The sequence below is a fragment of the Typopeltis vanoorti genome, chromosome 1, assembly GCF_054136105.1.
Source record: "Typopeltis vanoorti isolate ZY-2024b chromosome 1, IOZ_Tvanoo_1.0, whole genome shotgun sequence".
Lineage (NCBI taxonomy): Eukaryota > Metazoa > Arthropoda > Arachnida > Uropygi > Thelyphonidae > Typopeltis > Typopeltis vanoorti.
In genome coordinates, this window is record NC_143549.1 from 83,453,944 (window position 1) to 83,474,169 (window position 20,226).

General features: G+C 37.8%; 1 protein-coding gene across 1 annotated transcript in view; it reads right to left on the bottom strand.

Annotated features, from left to right (window-relative positions):
* Positions 1-20,226, bottom strand: part of LOC150110163 (muscle calcium channel subunit alpha-1-like) — a 1,246,847-nt gene that overhangs the window by 485,691 nt on the left and 740,930 nt on the right. The window contains exon 30 of the mRNA XM_090391329.1: positions 4,577-4,687. Within this exon, the coding sequence (XP_090247455.1) occupies positions 4,577-4,687 (111 nt within the window). The remainder of the gene's footprint in view (positions 1-4,576; positions 4,688-20,226) is intronic.

Sequence of the window (20,226 nt, forward strand, 5' to 3'; positions counted from 1 at the left end):
AGTTGAATGTAAGAATGAATATAATATGCTAGAGCAAATAAGGACAACAAACCAGAGTGGGATAGTTAATATAAGGCATCAAGGTAGGGTTGGGGCTAATGGGGGTCTTAAATTCATGTACACTAATACTAGGAGTATTAGGAACAAGAAGGAAGAGTTTTTGGCCATGGTTGGCACTTCCAGACTACAGGTTATTGGTATTAGTGAAACATGGCTGACTGTAGATGATATAGCTAGTGGGATTGAATGTGATGGGTATAGTGTGTTCAGGAATGACAGAGAGAATAAAATGGGGGGAGGAGTATTGTTGATGATAGCTGATGAGCTGCAGCCAAGGAGAATAGAAGTTGAATTGCAGGATAGAGAAAAGAGCACGTTTGAGGCCATTTGGTGTGAGATTGTGGCTAGCAGAACTAAATATACAATTGGGTGCTGCTGTAGACCAGGTGATGGAAAAGATGGTGGTGACAGTATGCACAAGCAAATAGAAGAAATGAGTGGAAGGAGGGCGATTATTATGGGAGATTTCAACTATGGTCGCATTGATTGGAGTGAGGAGAGGACACACGGGAGGAAGGAATTGGATTTTATGTGGTTATTAAGGGATAACTATCTGCGACAGCATGTAATGGAAAATACTAGGGGGTCAGAGAGTGCTTGACCTAGTAATTACATCTGAGGATTTGGCTGTAACAAATATAACCACATTGCCACCAATCGGTGAGAGTGATCATAGGGTCTTGACTTGGGAGGTGGCTAAAGGTGTAGAATTTTCAATTAAGACAGGGTACATGTGGAATTATCAGGCTGGAAAGTATGAAAAGCTTAGGAGTTTGATTGGCTCAGTGCCATGGCATGTACAACTGCAAGGAATAGAAGTTGAGAGTGCATGGGAGGTGGTTAAGAAGTGCTTGCATGAAGCAATGGCTGACTGTATACCTAGAGTCCGAATAATAAACCAAGTAGGGGTTAAATGGATGAATAACACCATTAAGCTTGAGCTGCAAAAAAAGAAACAACTATGGAGGGAATTTAAGGAGAAAGGTGACCGGCAGGCACATGAACGGTATAAAGCACAGGCCAGAAGGGTGACGAGTGTGGTAAGAAAAGCAAAAAAGGATTACGAAAGAACATTGGCCATGCAGGCTAAAGAGAATCCTAAACAGTTTTTTAGATATGTAGCAAGTAAAAGGAAAAATGTACATGGCAGAATGATTTTAAAGAATGCCGATGGTAGGGAGGTAACTGAATCAGTTGAGATAGCTGAGTTACTGAGTGAGCACTTTGCAAGAATATATCATCCAGGTGGTGACATTGCAGAAACGAATAAACCAGTAGATTATACGGGAATTGTGGTGAATAAAGTGGAGGTGAGTAGTCTATTGCATAACCTCAATGTCAATACATCTGTGGGGTTGGATGGTATACCAGCTCATGTGGTACGAGAAGCAGCTAATGAATTGTCAGTACCCTTCACCATTTTGTTTAATTTGAGTCTCGAGTCTGGGTTAGTCCCGAGCAGGTGGAAGGAGGGGAAAATAGTTCCACTGCATAAAGGTGGTTCCAAGACCACTGTTGTAAATTACCGACCGATTAGCATATCAGGAATCATTGTCAAGGTCTTGGAGAAATTAGTCAAGAAAAGAATACAGGATTGGATAGATGAAAATGGGATATTGTATGGGGGACAACATGGTTTTGTGAAGGGTAGATCATGCCTCAGTAACTTGCTCACGTTTTATAACACAGTGACAGCTGAACTGGAGTATCACTGTAAACCCATTAGGGGTAATGGGTTTACAGTGATACTACTGGACCTTGCCAAGGCCTTTGACAGGATACCACATGGAACCCTAATCAGTAAACTGGAGCAGATGGGGATAGATATAGGGTTGGTAAGATGGATAGGAGGATGTTTGAAGGAGAGATACCAGAGAGTGGTTTATTCAGGAGTGGAGTCAAAAAGACGTCTTGTGACTAGTGGAGTGCCGCAGGGCTCTGTTCTTGGACCACTGCTTTTCAATTTGTTCATCAATGATATTGGAAAGGATTTGAGATGAAGTGTTCACTTGTTTGCTGATGATGCAAAGTTGGGTAGAGCAATTGTGAGTGCACAGGATGTCAAAATTTTACAGGATGATTTGGATAGTTTGGAGGACTGGGCTAGGAAAAATGGATGTCAGTTTAATGTGGCAAAGTGTAAGGTTATGCACTTTGGGGTGAAAAGAATAGCAGAAGTATATCACATAGGTGGAACCGTACTCCAGGAGATTGATGAGGCCAGGGATTTGGGAGTGCTGGTGGATAGGGAGTTGAAGTTTAGGGGGGACATTGCAAAAGTAACTAAAACAGCTCACCAAATCACTTGGCTTATGAAAAATACTTTAACATGCAGAGAGAAGCAAGTTGTTGTTCCTCTGTATCGAGCCTTGATAAGACCCCATCTGGACTTCTGTGCCCAGTTATGGGCACCAGGGTTTCTTTGTGATGGGGAGGAAGTGGAGAGGGTCCAGAGACGAGTGATCAAGATGACAGCAGGTCTGTGGAATGAACCTTATGAGAATAGGTTGAGGATTTGTGGGTTGCAGAAATTGGACGATAGGCGAAGGAGGGGTGATATGATTGAGACATTCAAATTACTGAAGGGTTTTTATAAGATTGATCCAGAAGATATTTTTGAAAATATGACTGGTGGTGGGAGGACTAGGGGCCATGCATGGAAGCTGGGCAAGAGCGTTGTTGACAAGGGTGTTAGAGCTAGGTTTTTTACTTGGAGAGTGGTGAATGACTGGAATAAGCTTCCAGAGTCTGTTGTGGGTGCTACAACCGTGAATGAGTTCAAGGCAAGATATGATAGATACTGTGTGAATGTTGAATAGTTGTTCCAGACATGATGTTAGGGCCTCCCTCGATGAGTCTGTCAACTCCTTGGAGTTTCCCGGAACAATGATAATAATAATAATAATAATAATAATAAAAGATACCAAGCTATTTTAAACCTGGTTTTACTCCATTTCCCAAGTAAGCAAACAGACAAACAAGTAAAGTTTGCGCCTGCAAATGTTGCAAGTGTAGTTGACCCTGCACGTAGTGCAAGTCCAAGGCAACTCATGGTAAAAGTAGAATAAGCTCTGTTCACTAATCTTAATATTTACCTTTAATGCAAAGCACATCTCCTGGAGGAGATGTATGATGCTTTGTATAAAATCCAAGGGGCACTACCCAGACTGGTTTCGACCTTTATTGAGGTCTCATCAGTGGGAGCCAGGCTAGAAATACCAAGATTTTAGTAAGACAGAGTTTAAGTATTTTACCAGAACAAGTTACCATAAGGTGTTTTAACCTTATTAAATAAAAATTTCAGGAGGAGATATAAATGTAGAAAGTATTTTACCTTGGGTATAATAAATGTTAAAGATACCAAGCTATTTTAAACCTGATTTTACTCCATTTCCCAAGTAACCAAACAGACAAACAAGTCAAGTTTGCACCTGCAAGTGTTGCAAGTCTAGCTGACCCTGCACGTAGTGCAAGACCAAGGCAATTCATGGTAAAAGTAGAATAAGCTCTGATCACTAATCTTAATATTTTCCCTTAATGCAAAGCACATCGATGTGTATTATGCATAATGTGTGTATAATGTGCATTATACATAACTGTAAGGATATATGTGCTTTGCATTATGAGATATTAAAGCAAGTGAGTGAAGTCATAAGCTTCTATATGGGATACTAAGGCAAGTGAAGTCATAAGCTTCTATATACCAGATGCAAACTTGTTTGCTTACACTTGGATAAAGGATTAATCCAAGTATATAATTTCATAATTTCTTGGTATCTTTAATTTATATTACATTCTATTTAAAGCCATCAAATATGTCTCACTGACACCAGTGATTAGTGCACTAACAGATTTGATAGATCACAAAATTCTATCTCCCTTTTTTAACCTAAGGCTCTTTGTTTTAGCATCAAGTTATCAATGGACACCTACATATCCTAGAGTTCTTCACCCTATCACGCATTTCTCAAGACATTCACATTTATCGCTCCCATTGAGTTTATGCCTATATCTCTTTCATAACCATCATCTCAAAAATTATTTATTTTGAGATCTAATCTAATGGAAGAGTAACTTTCCACATATCCTCTATAATGATACTTGCACTACAATTAGATGTGTTTTTGATTTTTATCAACTGACTATAACAAGTGCCTGCAGTATACTTGATAGAATCCCAGCTAGTCTCACTGTTTCATATATATTCAAGCTTACTTAATAATTAAACAACTCATTCATCAATTTCCAGTCTCCCATGTTGCTTTTATGTATGTATATGCTGTATGTATATATACTAACCCTTCTCCAACACAAAATATCATTGTATAAAGAGATGGCAAACAGTTAAGGTTCCAGGATACACAAGAGTTAGAAAACTACATAGATCATAATAATGTAACTTGCATTTAAAGGTATGTGGATCAGTGGCCACTAGTTGTTAATTTAATCCTTTCGAAATGTTTAGCATAAATGAATTTAAGATACATCAAATTGTTAGTTACAAGATTATACTTACCTTAAACCTAAAAGCCATCAGTTTTAACACAAATTCTAAAGCAAAGACTGCAGTAAAGATCATGTTAAGAACATCTAAAGCATCTGTGTATGATTTGGGCTGTCCATAGTACTAAAAAGAATAACACAATACTGATATATAAAAACAGAAAAATAGAAGAATAAATAAAAGGCAAGAAGAATAAAGCTAAAATGGCATATATTACATAAAATGTATGGTATAATTACATGAAATATGTGAGGTATGATCAACAAATTACTATTTGCATCCCACCCCAATGCTGACATTTGCATGGTATTTCATGCTGCTGTCTATCTGGAAGTAATTTCTTATTCAACTTCCACCCAGATCCACTGACTACTTCTGGAATTTCTTAACCCTCCTCCCCATGCCTTCCATACAAGAAAACTATATTCTGAAATATGGATCATTTCCATGAAATGTGAAGTACTTTTTAGAGTATGTATGTGCTGTTAAATGTTGCTTTCCTTTCACATGCAGATGCTAAAAATTTAAAGAGTTCATTAGCTGTTGCCTCTACCTGTAAGTCACTGCATCTTCTAATCATTATCACTGCCTCAACAAATGAGATAAAAAATATATAAAAAAAGAAGTTACCAACTAGGAAGACTTTTATCAACTACATAAATAATTAGAATGGGCTAAATTTAGAGGTTTAGTTTAAAATACAGAAATATTTAGTTAAAAAAAAAAAATCTACATGTTTTGCTATCTTTCATTGGCTTACAGCATCTTCAGGAAGATTTACAAGGAGCATACAAATTTAAAATGCTTCAAACAGCGTATTTTATAAACCAAAAGATAATGAACAGTCAGTCACACATAACAACAGGTTCATCATGCATAGTTGGTATATTGTTATGCAAAACTTGTGACTGATTGCATAATGGAAGCCTTGAATGTTACATACCTGAAATGAAGACTTCCAGATGTTATGAAGTATAATTCCTTGGTTTCTGTTTAATGTGCCATGTCAGAAGAGTACCTCAGAAGACTCTTTGAATATTGTAAATATAAGCTTACAATGTTCAAATTATATATGGTAAAAATTTGAGGAAGAAGTTCATGCACAGATGATCCTGAAAACCATCCTAAATATCTTTGATTGGCTTATTATCTGGAAGCATATCCAGGAAGACCAAGTACGAAGATTCTGTACAATTCTTGAACAACTGCCATCGAAAAATCAAATTCATGTTGGAAATGGAAAAAGATGGTAAATTACTGTTCCCAGATGTCCTAGTCAACAGGGCAGACAACATATTGGGAAAACTGAATCCAGGAGAATGAGAGGTAATTAGTGGTGTACCTCAAGTTATATACTTAGATCACTGCCATTTAATTTGTACATCAGTGATAGAGAAAATTATTTAATATTATTAATGGCAGAACTGCATTTTAATTTCATTCAATGTGTCCACATTCACCATACTCTCAGTCAATGTATTTCACTCACTCAGCACTCTCCATGCTAAAAAGATGTTCCTCATTCCTTTGCTCACAGCTTCCATATAGAGTTTCCAAAGATGACATCATGTTCTATCTCCCTCTCCAATTCTATGAAAAATTTCTCCCGAATTATGTAACCTGGTAACAACCACTAACCAACTTATATGTCCCAATCATATTCCCTCTCCTCATATTTACGAGGCCATGCAACTTGCACTCTCTAAATCTATCCTTATACATACATACCTCCAAACACCAGTTACCACCTTACTGAATCTTCTCTGGATGCTTGCTAATATATATCCTCATTACCAGGTGACCAAATTTGTGTATAACAATCCATAAGAGGCCTGATCAAAAATCTTATACAATGAAACCATAATCTCTTTATAATGCACTACTATAATGCAATGTGATGAATGAATAACTTGTGCAGTGTGATCCAAGAACTGCAGTTCCCTGTCCACGATCACTCCCAAATTTCTTATCTCTTCTATCTCCTTCAAAATTTCCCCACTAAGTCTTTTGCATCCCATCATTGCTTATCAGATTTCAACCGTATACTTTCCAATAGTAAACTGATGGTTCTATTCTTATGACCACTCATAGAATCTAATCAAGTCCTCCTGTAAGGTTAGAAATCTGCTTTAGTTCTTCTCACTGCTCTCCACAAGATGATATGAGTAAAGTATTTGATAGACACCTGATGAGGAAAGAGATGGTAATATATTATTATCATTGTTGAAAGTTTTTTTCACTAGGTTACACTATACATTAAAGATGCCAATAAATTATATTCTTGATTTCATCTTTATCTAAGGGTAAGCAAACAAAGTTTGTGTGTGAAGTAACTTAATGGCTGACTACTTGTATATAGAGGACAATCTGTTCACATCATTTGCCTTAATATCCCATAATGCAACATATATATCTATATAATGGTCCATCCCATAATGGTATGCATTATGGGATGGTCCACTACCCAGAAAGGTTTTGACCTTTATTGATATTTGACTACTTGTATATCGAAATATGAATTCTTCATATTTCGATATACAAGTAGTCAAAAGGAACCTTGTTGCTAAAATACTCTATATTAGAGATAAGGTTAAAATTTTTTTTTTCTCTTGATTATACTATAAATTAAAGATTCCAAGAAATTATATTCTTGGTTAGTGATGTAACTTCGTGATTGGATCTCTATATACAATTGGTCTAGTCCTGAAGTTACTTCATATGCAGACTTAGTATGCTTACACTGGGATAAAGAATGACACCAAGAATATAATTTCTTGTTGGTATCATTAATTTATAGTATAATCAAATGAAAAATCTTTCAACATCTATCTCTAATCCATCATTGCTTATTCTCGTCAGTGGTAGCCGGATCTGGCTACCACTGATGAGACCTCAATAAATCGGTCTGGATAGTGGCCCATCCAATAATGCATAGCATTATACATGTCCATAGGTTATGTGCATTGCATTATGGAATACTAAGTCATTAGCCTCTATACATAAGTAGTCCAGTTGTGAAGTTACTTCATGCACAAAACTTTGTTTGCTTACGCTTGCATAAAGGATGAAACCAAGAATATAATTTCTTGGCATCTTTAATTTATAGTATAACCAAGTAAAAAAAAGGTTCAACTTTTATCTATAATCCAGGGTATTTTGACTTCACAGGAATTGCCATTGTATCCCATAATGCAAAGCACATATCCTTACAGCCATGTATAATGCTATGCATTATGGGATGGGTCAATATCTATGTTTGTAAGAATATGTGCATTGCATTATGGAATACTTAGACAATTGATGTGAAGTCATTAGCCTCTATATGCAACTAGTCCAGATCACGAAGTGATCTGGACTAGTTGCATATAGAGGCTAATGACTTCACATACCTTTCTATGTTGCTCATTGTCTTCATGCACATATTTTGTTTGCTCACACTTGGATAAACAATGAAACCAAGAATATAATTTCTTAGTATCTTTAATTTGTAGTATAACAAAATGGAAAAAAAAACAAAAAAACTTTCAAAATCTAACTTCAATCCAGAGTATTTTAGTAAGATGCGACACCTTCTGACTACTTGTATATGGAAATCTGACTGCAACCTTGGTATTGCTTCCAGGTCCGACTCCCAGTGATGAGACCATACTGTCCTCATTCCAAAACCGAATAGAGCTCACACCTTAATCACCAGCTGGAGACCTATTTCTCTATCTAATACTGACTACAAGATATTTTTCCACATTATTAATAACAGGCACCAAGTGGGAATGAGATACATAATTAAAAGCACACAGGTGTATGTAGTTTCAGGCTAAGCAGTAGAATTTAATATGTTTCTGCTGTGAGATCTAATCCACTTAGTTAATACGAAAAAGCAGTCAATGGCAACGCTTATCAGTAGAACTTATTCAACCATTTGACAATGAGCAACATACCTTTCTATTCACATCGTCCAGAAAACTGTAAGTAAAAAAGCTGCTATCTGTTATCAAAGGAGCATATGCCAATTCAACTACCTGCCTCCTATTTAATGGGTTCTTGTCAGACCCAATCAAAATTCGAAAAAAGGAATCAAACAAGGTTGCAATCTTATTCCATTGCTCTTTCTTTGCATTGGTTCTTGAACCTTTCTTACAGGAAGTTGAAAATACATTGCTGTGCAAGGAACAGTTCTTTCACTATGAAGGAAAATATGGTATTAGCATATGCCGATGATGTAGTACTTTGAAGGATAATGATTCCATGTTTATCTTTTTTTTTGGTATTTTGGAAAAATTCAGCAAGATCAGTGGATTAACCACTAATGCAGACAAGACAATATCAAAAGTTTTAGGAATGTGGGATCTTGGAGGCATTCCTTTGGGGCTAACCCCTGAGAGAGAGAGAGAGAGAGATCTCCTCATTATACTTGAAACTCCAGTTCAATAACTTATATACAAAAAGTTTGAAACCTTAGAAGACTAGAAAATAGGGCTACTTTCCTATTTTCCAGTCTATTTTAAAGCCACAGTACTCAAAACCATAATCTTTCCTGCTCAATTGTACAAAAGAAATATTACAGACATTACAGAAGCTGAAGAAAAGCAATTATATAGTGAGCCTGTGCAAGTTTTTTGGTCCAGCCAATACAAGAAGTTAAAAAGGAATTTCTTCAACTATCAAATAAAAATGAAGGATTTGGGCTTCCAGTCTTCAAATTCTGCTATTTAAGCAATATAGCTTCAAAAATTGATCAAATATTGCAGACCAATCACACATGTGCAGACATTTTCCTGTACTACCTAGGTTTTCATCTTTCTCTGTTTGGAGTAAATGATTATAAAGGTCTAAAAGCTGAGATTGTTCCTGAATACTACAATACTCTGTGCTTAACTCTTTTTTTTTTTTTTTTTTTGATGTTGAAAGTTTATTTTTCACTTGGTTAGACTATAATAAATTTACTTTAATCTTTTATCCAAGTGTGAGCAAACAAAGTTTGCACCTGAAAGTATCTTCAGGACTGGGATAGTACAACACCGGGCAAATTGTTGCAAAGGTGGAGAAAGCTTACAGCACTCTTATCTCAGTATCTCCCATAATGCAAATAGGTGGAGATGACCTTGCTATTGCTTCTGCCTGGAATCTCCACATCTGGGCCTGGCTCCCACTGAAGAGACCTCAATAAAGGTCGAAACTAGTCTGGCTAGTGGCCCTTCCCTTAATGCATAACATTATACATATCTGCAAGGAGATGTGTTTTGCATTAATGGAGATACTGAGATAGGATTGATGTAAGCTTGCTCCACCTTTGCAACGAGTTTCCCGGTGTTGTACTACCTTACCCAAGTCCTGAAGATACTTTCAGGTGCAAACTTTGTTTGCTCACACTTGGATAAAGGATTAAACTAAATTTATTATAGAGCTTAACTCTAAGACTGCTACAACACTCTGGTACTGACATTCTTTCAATTAAAAAAAAATCAAATTTGGTAGAAAGAAATCTTTAATCTCTTTCACCACAAACTTCCACAGTTGGATACAGATGATAACACTTTGTTTCATAACTTATTGAAGTTCCAAAGATACCCTAACAGGAGGGATCTTGCTTGGAGAATTGCATGTGGCTGCCTTTCAGTCAATGGCATGAAATGAAGGTACTTTAACATCGGAGATCCAATCTGTGACATCTGTTATTCATTGGAAACAGAAGAACATGCATTCTCCAGCTGCCATCTTTCCCTGCATATTTGAAACAGATTATGTAATGTGTTGGGCATTCCATTACTTACAACAGAAATCAGCAATGGAAAGAGAATTTTGATTTTTATAATTAATGAATTAAAATAACATTTATGGAAGATTACAAATAAATGTGGATTTGAAAACCAGCAATATGATATCCAAATGCTTTATAATATTGTATTGTGGAAATTCTATTATTCAGTCAGACAATTTTTGTATTTAGAAAGAAGCATTTTAGGATATATCAAATTTTTGACCAGATTGTGTAAACCACCCATATTATACAGTATTCACCAGGGGAAGATAAAATTCTGTTTATTTTTGCTATGAGAGGTTTTTTAAATGTTTCCTTTTTCCTCTTAATTCAATGTGGTTTTATAGTGAATTGCAGAGATGACTGGAAAGCAATTCCAGGCAGAGAAGGCCAACTCAAGGGGGTTAACTGAGATAAGGCTAACCACCTGAGTATCAGTCATCTTCGCACTTTAGTTTCAATTGATATTTTGGTTATTCATCTATATGAGATTGGTGAAAAAGGTAAAACCGATAGTATAAAAAAGAAGAGGCTTTTTCCTATCTCTTGTTAATAAAAAATCAAGCTGATGTTGAAAGTTTACAGGATGATTTAAATAAGCTGGTAGAATGGGCAAAAGGCAATGGATGTCAGTTCAATGTGGAAAAGTGTAAAGTCATGCATTTTGGGATTAAAAGATTACCAGCTGTGTACTACATTGATGGAAAAGTACTCCAAGAGACTGATGAGGCTAAGGACTTAGGGGTGTTGATAGATAGGGAGATGAAGTTCAGAGGACACATTGCTAAGGTGTCCAAGATTGCACATAGGATTACTTGGTTGTTGAGGAACACACTGACATCCAGAGATAAAGAGGTTATTATTCCCCTTTATAAAGCATTGATACTTCCACATTTGGATTACTGTGCTCAAGTCTGGTCACTTGGATTCTTTGGAGATGAGGCTGTGGAGAGTGTTCAGAGAAGAGTGACCAAGTTGGTGAGTGATGTAAAAAATGCTCCCTACATTGATAGATTGAGAGCTTGTGGATTGCAGAGATTGGTTGATAGGCGAAGAAGAGGGGATATGATAGAAACATTTAAATTACTGAAAGGTTTTTATAGGATTGATGCAAGGAAATGTTTCAGCTGTGTGATAGTGACGGAAGAAAAAGAGGTCATCCACGGAAATTAAGGAAAAGTGTGGTTAATAAAGGGTGTGAGAACGAGGTTTTTTGCCTGGAGGGTGGTGAATGAGTGGAATGCGTTGCCTGACTCAGTTGTGAGTTCTTCTTCTGTAAATGAATTCAAGAAGAGATATGATAGATATTGTTTTGATAGTTTGGGTCTCCTGCAATGAATCTACTGACTCCATGGAGATACCCGTAATAATAATAATAAATCTATCTGTCTTTTCTTTCTCCTAATACTATCGGCTCTCTTGCACCTCTATACTAACTACTCTAGGCCTGTGATGAGTCCCCCTCAAAGGTCATAACCAGTTTGGGTAGAGGACCATCCTATAATGCATAGAATTATACATGTCAGTAAGGATACGTGCATTGCCTTATCCTTTCCTTTAGTGTTACATGGTGATCAGCATTCATTTTATACAAATTATTATGGACTCTACAACCGTGTTATAAATAATTATTTTAATTTCCCACATTCAACCTTCATATTAACATCATCATCTGGCACATACACATACATATACAGAGACAAGCTAAATTACATTTCACATAGTATGCTGAAGAGACAATGATTTGATCAACGGTTATTCTACTGACCTGAGCTCTAGTGAAAATAAAATTACAATAAATAAAAAAAAATTAAAAAAATGAATTAACTACATCAAAGCTATATTCTATTTAAGATAACATCAGAGAAACATTCCTTCACATAGATAGTTTTGTTACAGTGAAAATAATGTCCTAATTTAATATGACCATTGTTATATATTAGATTTAGGATCCTAGATTACCTACAGTTCTATTTAAAATTAACTCTTAGGGAGAAAGGTTAAGTTGGTAGAATATGTGTCTTTCATATGTTTGGGATTTTTGGAACATTATTGTTAAGATTAGGGTGATTGATAAGAATCTTGCAGGCCTCCTTAAATTTACATTCATACCATGTTTTGGTGTGATGTAAACAACAGGTGCCTTTCCCGTCAATTCTATATAAAGTGTTCCGGGCATGATCTGAAAGACCAGCTTAACCATAGTTATTAGATTTAATGTGTTGTTCATGTTCCTTTTTTCTGATAGGAATTGTGCATCCTATTCCCCTCTATATTGGGCAAATTACAGGTGAATACAGTATACTCCAGGGTGGGCCAATGAGGGTAGTGATCCTTGGATGTGTTGAGTAAGTTCTTTAATTTTGCAGGAGGTTTAAAGGTGACTTTAAGATTGTATTTTTGTAGTATTCTGTTTATTTCGTCTGATATCCCTTTAATGTATGGAATATCAAGACCTTTATGATCAATTAGAAACAAAGGAAGGACAGAGAAAGATTTATCGATTGGCAAAATGTAGAAATAGGGCATCAAAGGACATTGTACATGTGAGGCAGATCAAAGACTCTGTAGGAAGGGTATTAAGGAGGTTGTGGATATAAGAAACAGATGGAGAATATACTTTGAAAGGATTTTAAATGAAGAAAATGCAAGGGCTCATAGAGAAAATGTGGAGCCTCATGAGGGGATAGTGCAGAACATTAGTAGAGTGGAAGTGAAGGAGGCCATAAAGAGATGAAGAATGGAAAATCGGTAGGTCCTGACAGGATCCCAATGGAGGCATGGAAGGCGCTGGGGAAAGAGTAAATTTAACCTGTTGTGGGACCTGTTAATAAAAGTTTGTCAACAGGAAAACATACCCGAGGAGTGGAGGGAAAGTACTCTTGTCCCCATCTACAAGAGTAAAGGGGGATGCACAAGACTGTAAGAATTACACAGTAATAAAGTTGATGTCCCACACAATGAAAATCCTAGAGAGGGTTCTTGATGGAAGACTGCAGAAGGAGATAGAGATTTCAAAGGAGCAATTTGGCTTCATGCCTGGTTGATCGACGACAGATGCTATCTTTGGGTTATGGCAGATGATGTAAAAGTTTTGAGAGAAGCAACAGGAGCTACATCTGGTATTTATTGATCTGGAGAAATCGTATGATAGAGTGCTAAGGCACAAAGTCTAGAGGTGTCTGAGGGAGAAGAAGGTACTGGAGAAATATGTCAGGTTGGTGCAGGAGATGTAAAGAAATGTGAAGACAAGAGTTCAGACCTGCCTGGGAGAGACAGAAAGTTTTCCAGTGACAGTTGGCTTGCATAAGGGTCAGCATTAAGTTCGTTCCTGTTTAATATTGTGATGGAGGTGGTGACGGAGGAGGTGAGAGAAGACGTGCCTTGGATTATGTTGTATGCAAATGACATCATTCTGTGTGCAAAATCAAGAGAAGTGGCAGCTAAACTGGAAAGTTGGAGGAAAGTACTGGAAGAGAGAGAGAGAGGTATGAGACTGAGCAGAAGTAAGACGGAGTATATGTGTTGCAAAGTGGATGGCAGTCAGGAGACAGATCTGGAGATGGAAGGAAATGTCATCAGTAAGGTCAGTGACTTTAGATACTTAGGTTCAACAATGAAAGAGAATGGTGAGGCTGAGAAGGAAGCAGGATACAAGCAGGATGGAGGAACTGGTGAGAGAGAGATGGCTGGAGTGCTATGCGATAAGAGGGTGCCAATCAATCTGAAAGGCAAAATCTACAGGACAGTAGCGAGACCAGCTATGATGTATGCTATGGAAACTGTGGCCCTGAAGGAAAAAAAAACATCAGCAGAATGGAGGTAATGGAGATAAGAATGCTTAGGTGGATGTGCGGTGTGACCAGAGAAAAGGATCCACAAAAATAAACAAGACAATAGTCTTGTTTATTTTTGTTTTTAAGTGAGGTCTTGTACAGAATTTTGTTGATAGTATTTTGGCTGTAACCATTTTTAGGAAGTTACTGCTGATAACATTTAATTCATCTTTAAGTGCTTGTTCACTGGGGCAAATCTTCAAAGCCCTGTTTTTAAGTGTATTAATGACCCCTAGTTTTTGTGTTGTGTGGTGGTAGGAGTTTGTTTATATATTGGCCAGTATGTGTCGGTTTCAGGTAAACAGTGAAGGAAAGACTTCCAGAAGGAAGATATGTGACAAGTGTATCTAGAAACGGAGATGTGTTCAATCTCAACTGTGAATTGAATGCATTTGAGTCATTTGTTTAGGTGGCTGAGGAAAGTGTCTAGTGTCTGGATGCCATGAGGCCAGATAGCAAAAACATCATCAACATATCTAAGCCAGACTTTGAAAGAAAAAAAAATAATGCATTCCCTTATGGGATACTAAGACAATTGATGTAACGGCATTAGCCTCTACTCGTATATATACAAATAGTCCAGTCATGAAGTTACTTCAAGCACAGACTTTGCTTACACTTGGATAAAGGATGAAACCAAGGATAATTTCTTGGCATCATTAATTTATATTATTAAGAGAGACCACTAGGAAGTCAGGGACTCATCGAGGGAGGCCACATACTACATACACAAGCTATCATACTTGTTCTTGAATTCATTCACATTGCGTGCACTCACAACATCCAATGGAAATATTCATCCCAATCACACACCACACTATGAGAGGAAAAATCTACATCTCATCCTCTTCTTAGTGACATGCATTCTCAGCTTCCAAGGATACCCTCTTTTCCTTTCTACATGCTCCATAAAATGAAAAATTAAATCAACTGAAATCCTGTATGACCCTTTCAGAAGTTTGTAAGTCTCAATCACATCATACCTCTTTCTCCTCTTTGATAGTGTTTGCAGTCTATAATCTGTCTTCCTAATCAGTATTCCACAATACAGTATCATTTTAACACACTCATTTAAATTCCTCCACTGTATCAGAATCACAGCTGAAACCAGGAGATGAGATACCAGGCAGAAGCATTAGCAAGGTCATTTCCTCCTATAGGAGCTGCAAATGGCATGCCACCTTTTTATTAAATTACTCTGGATTTAGAGAAAGATGTTGAAAGTTTATTTTTCACTTGGTCAGACTATAATAAATTTAGTTTAATCCTTTATCCAAGTGTGTGCAAACAAAGTTTGCACCTGAAAGTATCTACAGGACTGGGGTAAAGTGGTACAACACTGGGCAACTCCTTGCAAAGGTGGAACAAGCTACCAACACTCCTATCTCAGTATCTCCAATAATGCAAAACACATCCCCTTGCAGATATGTATAATGTTATGCATTAAGGGAAGGGCCACTACCCAGACTAGTTTCGATCTTTATTGAGGTCTCTTCAGTGGGAGCCAGGCCCAAGTCCTGAAATACTTTCAGGTGCAAACTTTGTTTGCACACACTTGGATAAAGGATTAAACTAAATTTATTATAGTCTGACCAAGTGAAAAATAAACTTTCAACATCTTTCTCTAAATCCAGGGTAATTTAATAAAAAGGTGGCACGCGTTTGGCAGCTCCTATAGGAGGAGATGACCTTGCTAATGCTTCTACTTGGGCCTGGCTCCCACTGAAGAGACCTCAATAAAGGTCGAAACTAGTCTGGGTAGTGGCCCTTCCCTTAATGCATAACATTATACATATCTTCAAGGAGATGTGTTTTGCATTATGGAAGATACTGAGATAGGAGTGTTGGTATCTTGCTCCACCTTTGCAAGGAGTTGCCCGGTGTTGTACCACTTTACCCCAGTCCTGAAGATACTTTGTTTGCACACACTTGGATAAAAGATTAAACTAAATTTATTACAGGAGATGAGACCTGCACAAAGGTCTGGTCTCCAGGTAAAGAGGCCAAATGACATCCTTATTTTTACATGTCAAAGTTTATTTTAGCATTGCAATTGCATTTTATTTGCAATTTTTGTAGATGTCCCCTAAACTTCAACTTACTATCTACTAACACGCTAAGATTCCTAGCCTAGTCAGTTGCTTGGAGGCAATGATCATTAAAGAGAAGTTGATGTACTTTGGACATACTATGCAAGCAGATGAATCATTAGTAAAGGCAGTTATGTTGAAGAGGATTCTTCTACCATAATTCCACAATATAATACCATACTGGATATCTAATCATGCCAAAGTGCATGACTTTACATTTACTGACATGGAACTAACATCCAGTTTCCCAAGCACACAATTCCAGCCTATTCAAATCATTCTGCAAGTACTGAATATCAGCTGCATTCCTGATTACGCTACCTATCTTTACATCATCATCAGCACATAGCTGTATGTCACATGTCAAATCACTTCTCAATGCCATTAATGTACAGGCTGAATAACAGTGGATCAAGGACTGTGGTATACCATTGATTATTTCTTTTCTTTCTTTCTTTCTTTTTTTTTTTTATTTTTATTAATCTTTGTACTGGTTATGGGCAGTACTACCCTTACATCATGTCCAGACTTGATATAGGCCTAAGCCTTTACAAGTGTTTTACCCTATGTCTGTTCTAGTTATCATTGTAGTCATTCTCTGGTGGCAATGCCATGCCACCAATTTGCCCTGTAGGGCCCCCCCTCAAGGAAAGAACTTTTATATCCTTCTGCATAAGCCCAAGCCGTTTTAAGTCTTTATAACTATCTGCACTCCATACGCCACGTAAAGAGATTGTGGCGCTGGTAAACCTCGGAGTTGCCCCATGCTCCTCCCACATCTGGGCATCAACTACCCAAAAGTCACCATCTCTTTTAATCACTAAGTCTGGCTTACGCAAGCCCGTGGAGGTCCTATAATGTGGTTCCACCGCAGTCTCCCAACCTTTGTTCTTAAAGCAGTTGTTCTGAATGGAGACCATGGCATCATGCCTCCTCATGCAGACCCCCATAGGTGTGGAAGCAACACTGGGCTATATGAGACAATGTCTCACTGTAGCGGCAGCCAGCCCTACAGTTGGAGTCGTCACTACCCCATCGAGCTGTGTGGGCTCGAGTAGGCAGGGCATTGATCCTCGTCCTGATAAGGTTAATGTACTCGAACCCAGGGAGGGATCTGGTGCCATCCCTTACCCAATCATGCTGGGGAGGCACCAGATATGACTCTTTTAAAGAGGCACCATCTACAGAACAGTGCAACAGAGATGTCCATCTCTTGTGTTCTGCGGGTGCTGACTCGATTAAAGTACCTTGATAATGGGACCAGCCTTTAGCCTGCCTAAAGTCTTTTTGTATTAATGGGCTATAGAAAGCCTCTCTGCAGATGGGATAAGAAGATAGTTCTAACTGCACGATTCTTGACAGCCGCAGGCATGGGATCAGCCATCTAAGTGATGAAACCCCAAGCCCGTCATCCTTCACCCTCGCATGGAAATATGCACTAAGAGTGTCAGGAGGCAGTCGGAGCCATGATCTCAAGGCTGAACTGATAGCCCTGTCCATTTGGGACAGTACTGAGATATATGTCCTACTAAGCAACAACTTGTGGTAAAAGCGAGGTAGGAGATAGTGGGAAAGGAGAAAGAGTCTTTGCTGGGGCTTGAGAGGAGCTTTCCTCAAAGAAGCGATCCCAGCTTCTAGGATAGAAGGGACAGAAGACCTTCCCTTTGGGTGAAACATGATACCGAGGTATCTCCACTCTTCCAGGATGGTCAAAGCATGCAACGGCCTCCCGTGCAGGGAAAACTCTATAGTCTCGACCTTAAGCTTATTATAGAATGTGAGCAAGTTGCTAAAACATGACCTTTCCTAAGTAAACACATGCTGTTTATTGCGAGTAGAGATTCTCTGTCAATCCATTTCTGAATGCAAGTCATAACCAACTTTTCCAAAATCTTCACTACCATTACTGAGATTCTGATTGGTTGATAGTTAGATACATTGTTCTTTGCACCACCCTTGTGCAATGGGATTACCATACATTCTCTCCTCCTGCTGAATCTTTATGTTCAGACACTCAAATTATATAGCCTGGTTAAAGGAATAGCCAGTTTGGCTGAATACTTATTAGTAACCATGCTGATATCCCAGAAGCCTCTATTGTGAATTCTTATTCAGTTTGTGCAGCAGCTCTAATACCTCTCCTCATACACCTCAGTTTTTTCATCCAGAGGTAGCAGTGAGATCGATGCATACACCAGGTTGATAGCTTTCAGCAAATGGGCTTAGTTGAACAACCTCTTCTGTGTATGCCACCCTTACATCATCTGCATTCAGTAGAGTTATTCTTTCATATTCATTCTTTCTTTTGCTTGTAGCATTTCATTATCAGACTTAGCTTTCCATACAGCAGTTTTACTCTTCTGGTCTGATGCTTATAATTTTCATAATGGACATCATCCTTATGCACACAGTATTCCTTCCACATCATCCTTCTCTCATCCGAATCTCGTCCTTAATAAGATTACAAACACACACATTTCACTCCTAACCTGTTTCTTCCTTGAACTCTCAGGACTCATTCTGATATTGCATCATTTAAATATCTTTTTTTTTTTTTTTTTTCAAATGCTTCCCATGCACTGTTGATATTCTTTCAATCCAGCAACTAATACCATTGCACTGAACTCAGTATACTGCTCAGTTGGTAATAATTTCCTCCTTTGCAGTTCAGTCTGTAATGAATGGAACACTCATAAATTTAGCCAATTATCAAGTGAGTACCGCATGATCATTTTCACCAACTGGAGGCAGAATATAATAAATTTAGTTTAATCCTTTATCCAAGTGTGTGCAAACAAAGTTTGCGCCTGAAAGTAACTTCAGGATTGGGTAAAGTGGTACAACATCGGGCAACTCCTTGCAAAGGTGCAGCAAGCTACCAACACTCCTATCTCAGTATCTCCCATAATGTAATGCAAAACACATCTCCTTGCGGATATGTATAATGTTATGCATTAAGGTAAGGGCCACTACCCAAACTAGTTTCAACCTTTATTGAGATCTCTTCAGTGGGTGCAAGGGCCAAGTGGAGATACCAAGGCAGAAGCATTAGCAAGGTCATCTCCTCCTATAGGAGCTGCCAAACAGTGTGCCACCTTTTTATTAAATTACTCCGGATTTAGAGAAAGATGTTGAAAGTTTATTTTTCACTTGGTCAGACTATAATAAATTTAGTTTAATCCTTTATCCAAGTGTGTGCAAACAAAGTTTGCGCCTGAAAGTATCTTCAGGACTGGGGTAAAGTGGTACAACACCGGGCAACTCCTTGCAAAGGTGGAGCAAGCTACCAACTCTCCTATCTGGAGGCAGAATAGTTACATCTTTAACTGAAACACCCTCTGACACTATAATCAAATCTAACAATGTTTGCCCTTCAGTTCTTTCTGTCACATGCTTCTTGAGAAAGTTGTCTCACAACTGCTCAATAAATTCAGTTTAATTCTTCTCATGAGATTTTAATGCTACCCAATCAATGTTTAGATAATTTAAGTTCCCCATTACGATTATTCCTCTTTTCTTACTCATCTTCTTTATTTGGTGATTCATTTCTTCACCACTGTTACTGTTATACTGTTAGTAGTAATACTACAGTTAGAGGTCTCAATAATAGGATTCGAGTCATCCCATAACATTAGAAGCAGGTCCCCTTCTCTCCTGTTCTGTCTACTCTTCCTAAAAATACTGTACCCTTTACACTTGATACCAGTTAGTATGTCTGATGCTGATAGCCAGGTCTCACTAATGCCTACAGTCTGAAGTCCCAACATATTAACCAAGACAACAAAACTACCCCCTTTGTTTCTGATACTCCCAGCTTTCATGTACAGACATTAAAATACTGCATGTTCTTTTGTATACTTTTGTCTGCAGTCTGCATGACAACTTGCAGATTCTGTTCTTCTCTAGTGCCTTATATATGTAGAGATTTGCTCACGTTTGATGGGTCCAAACCAGACAAAGTCAAAATCATTCTTTCAT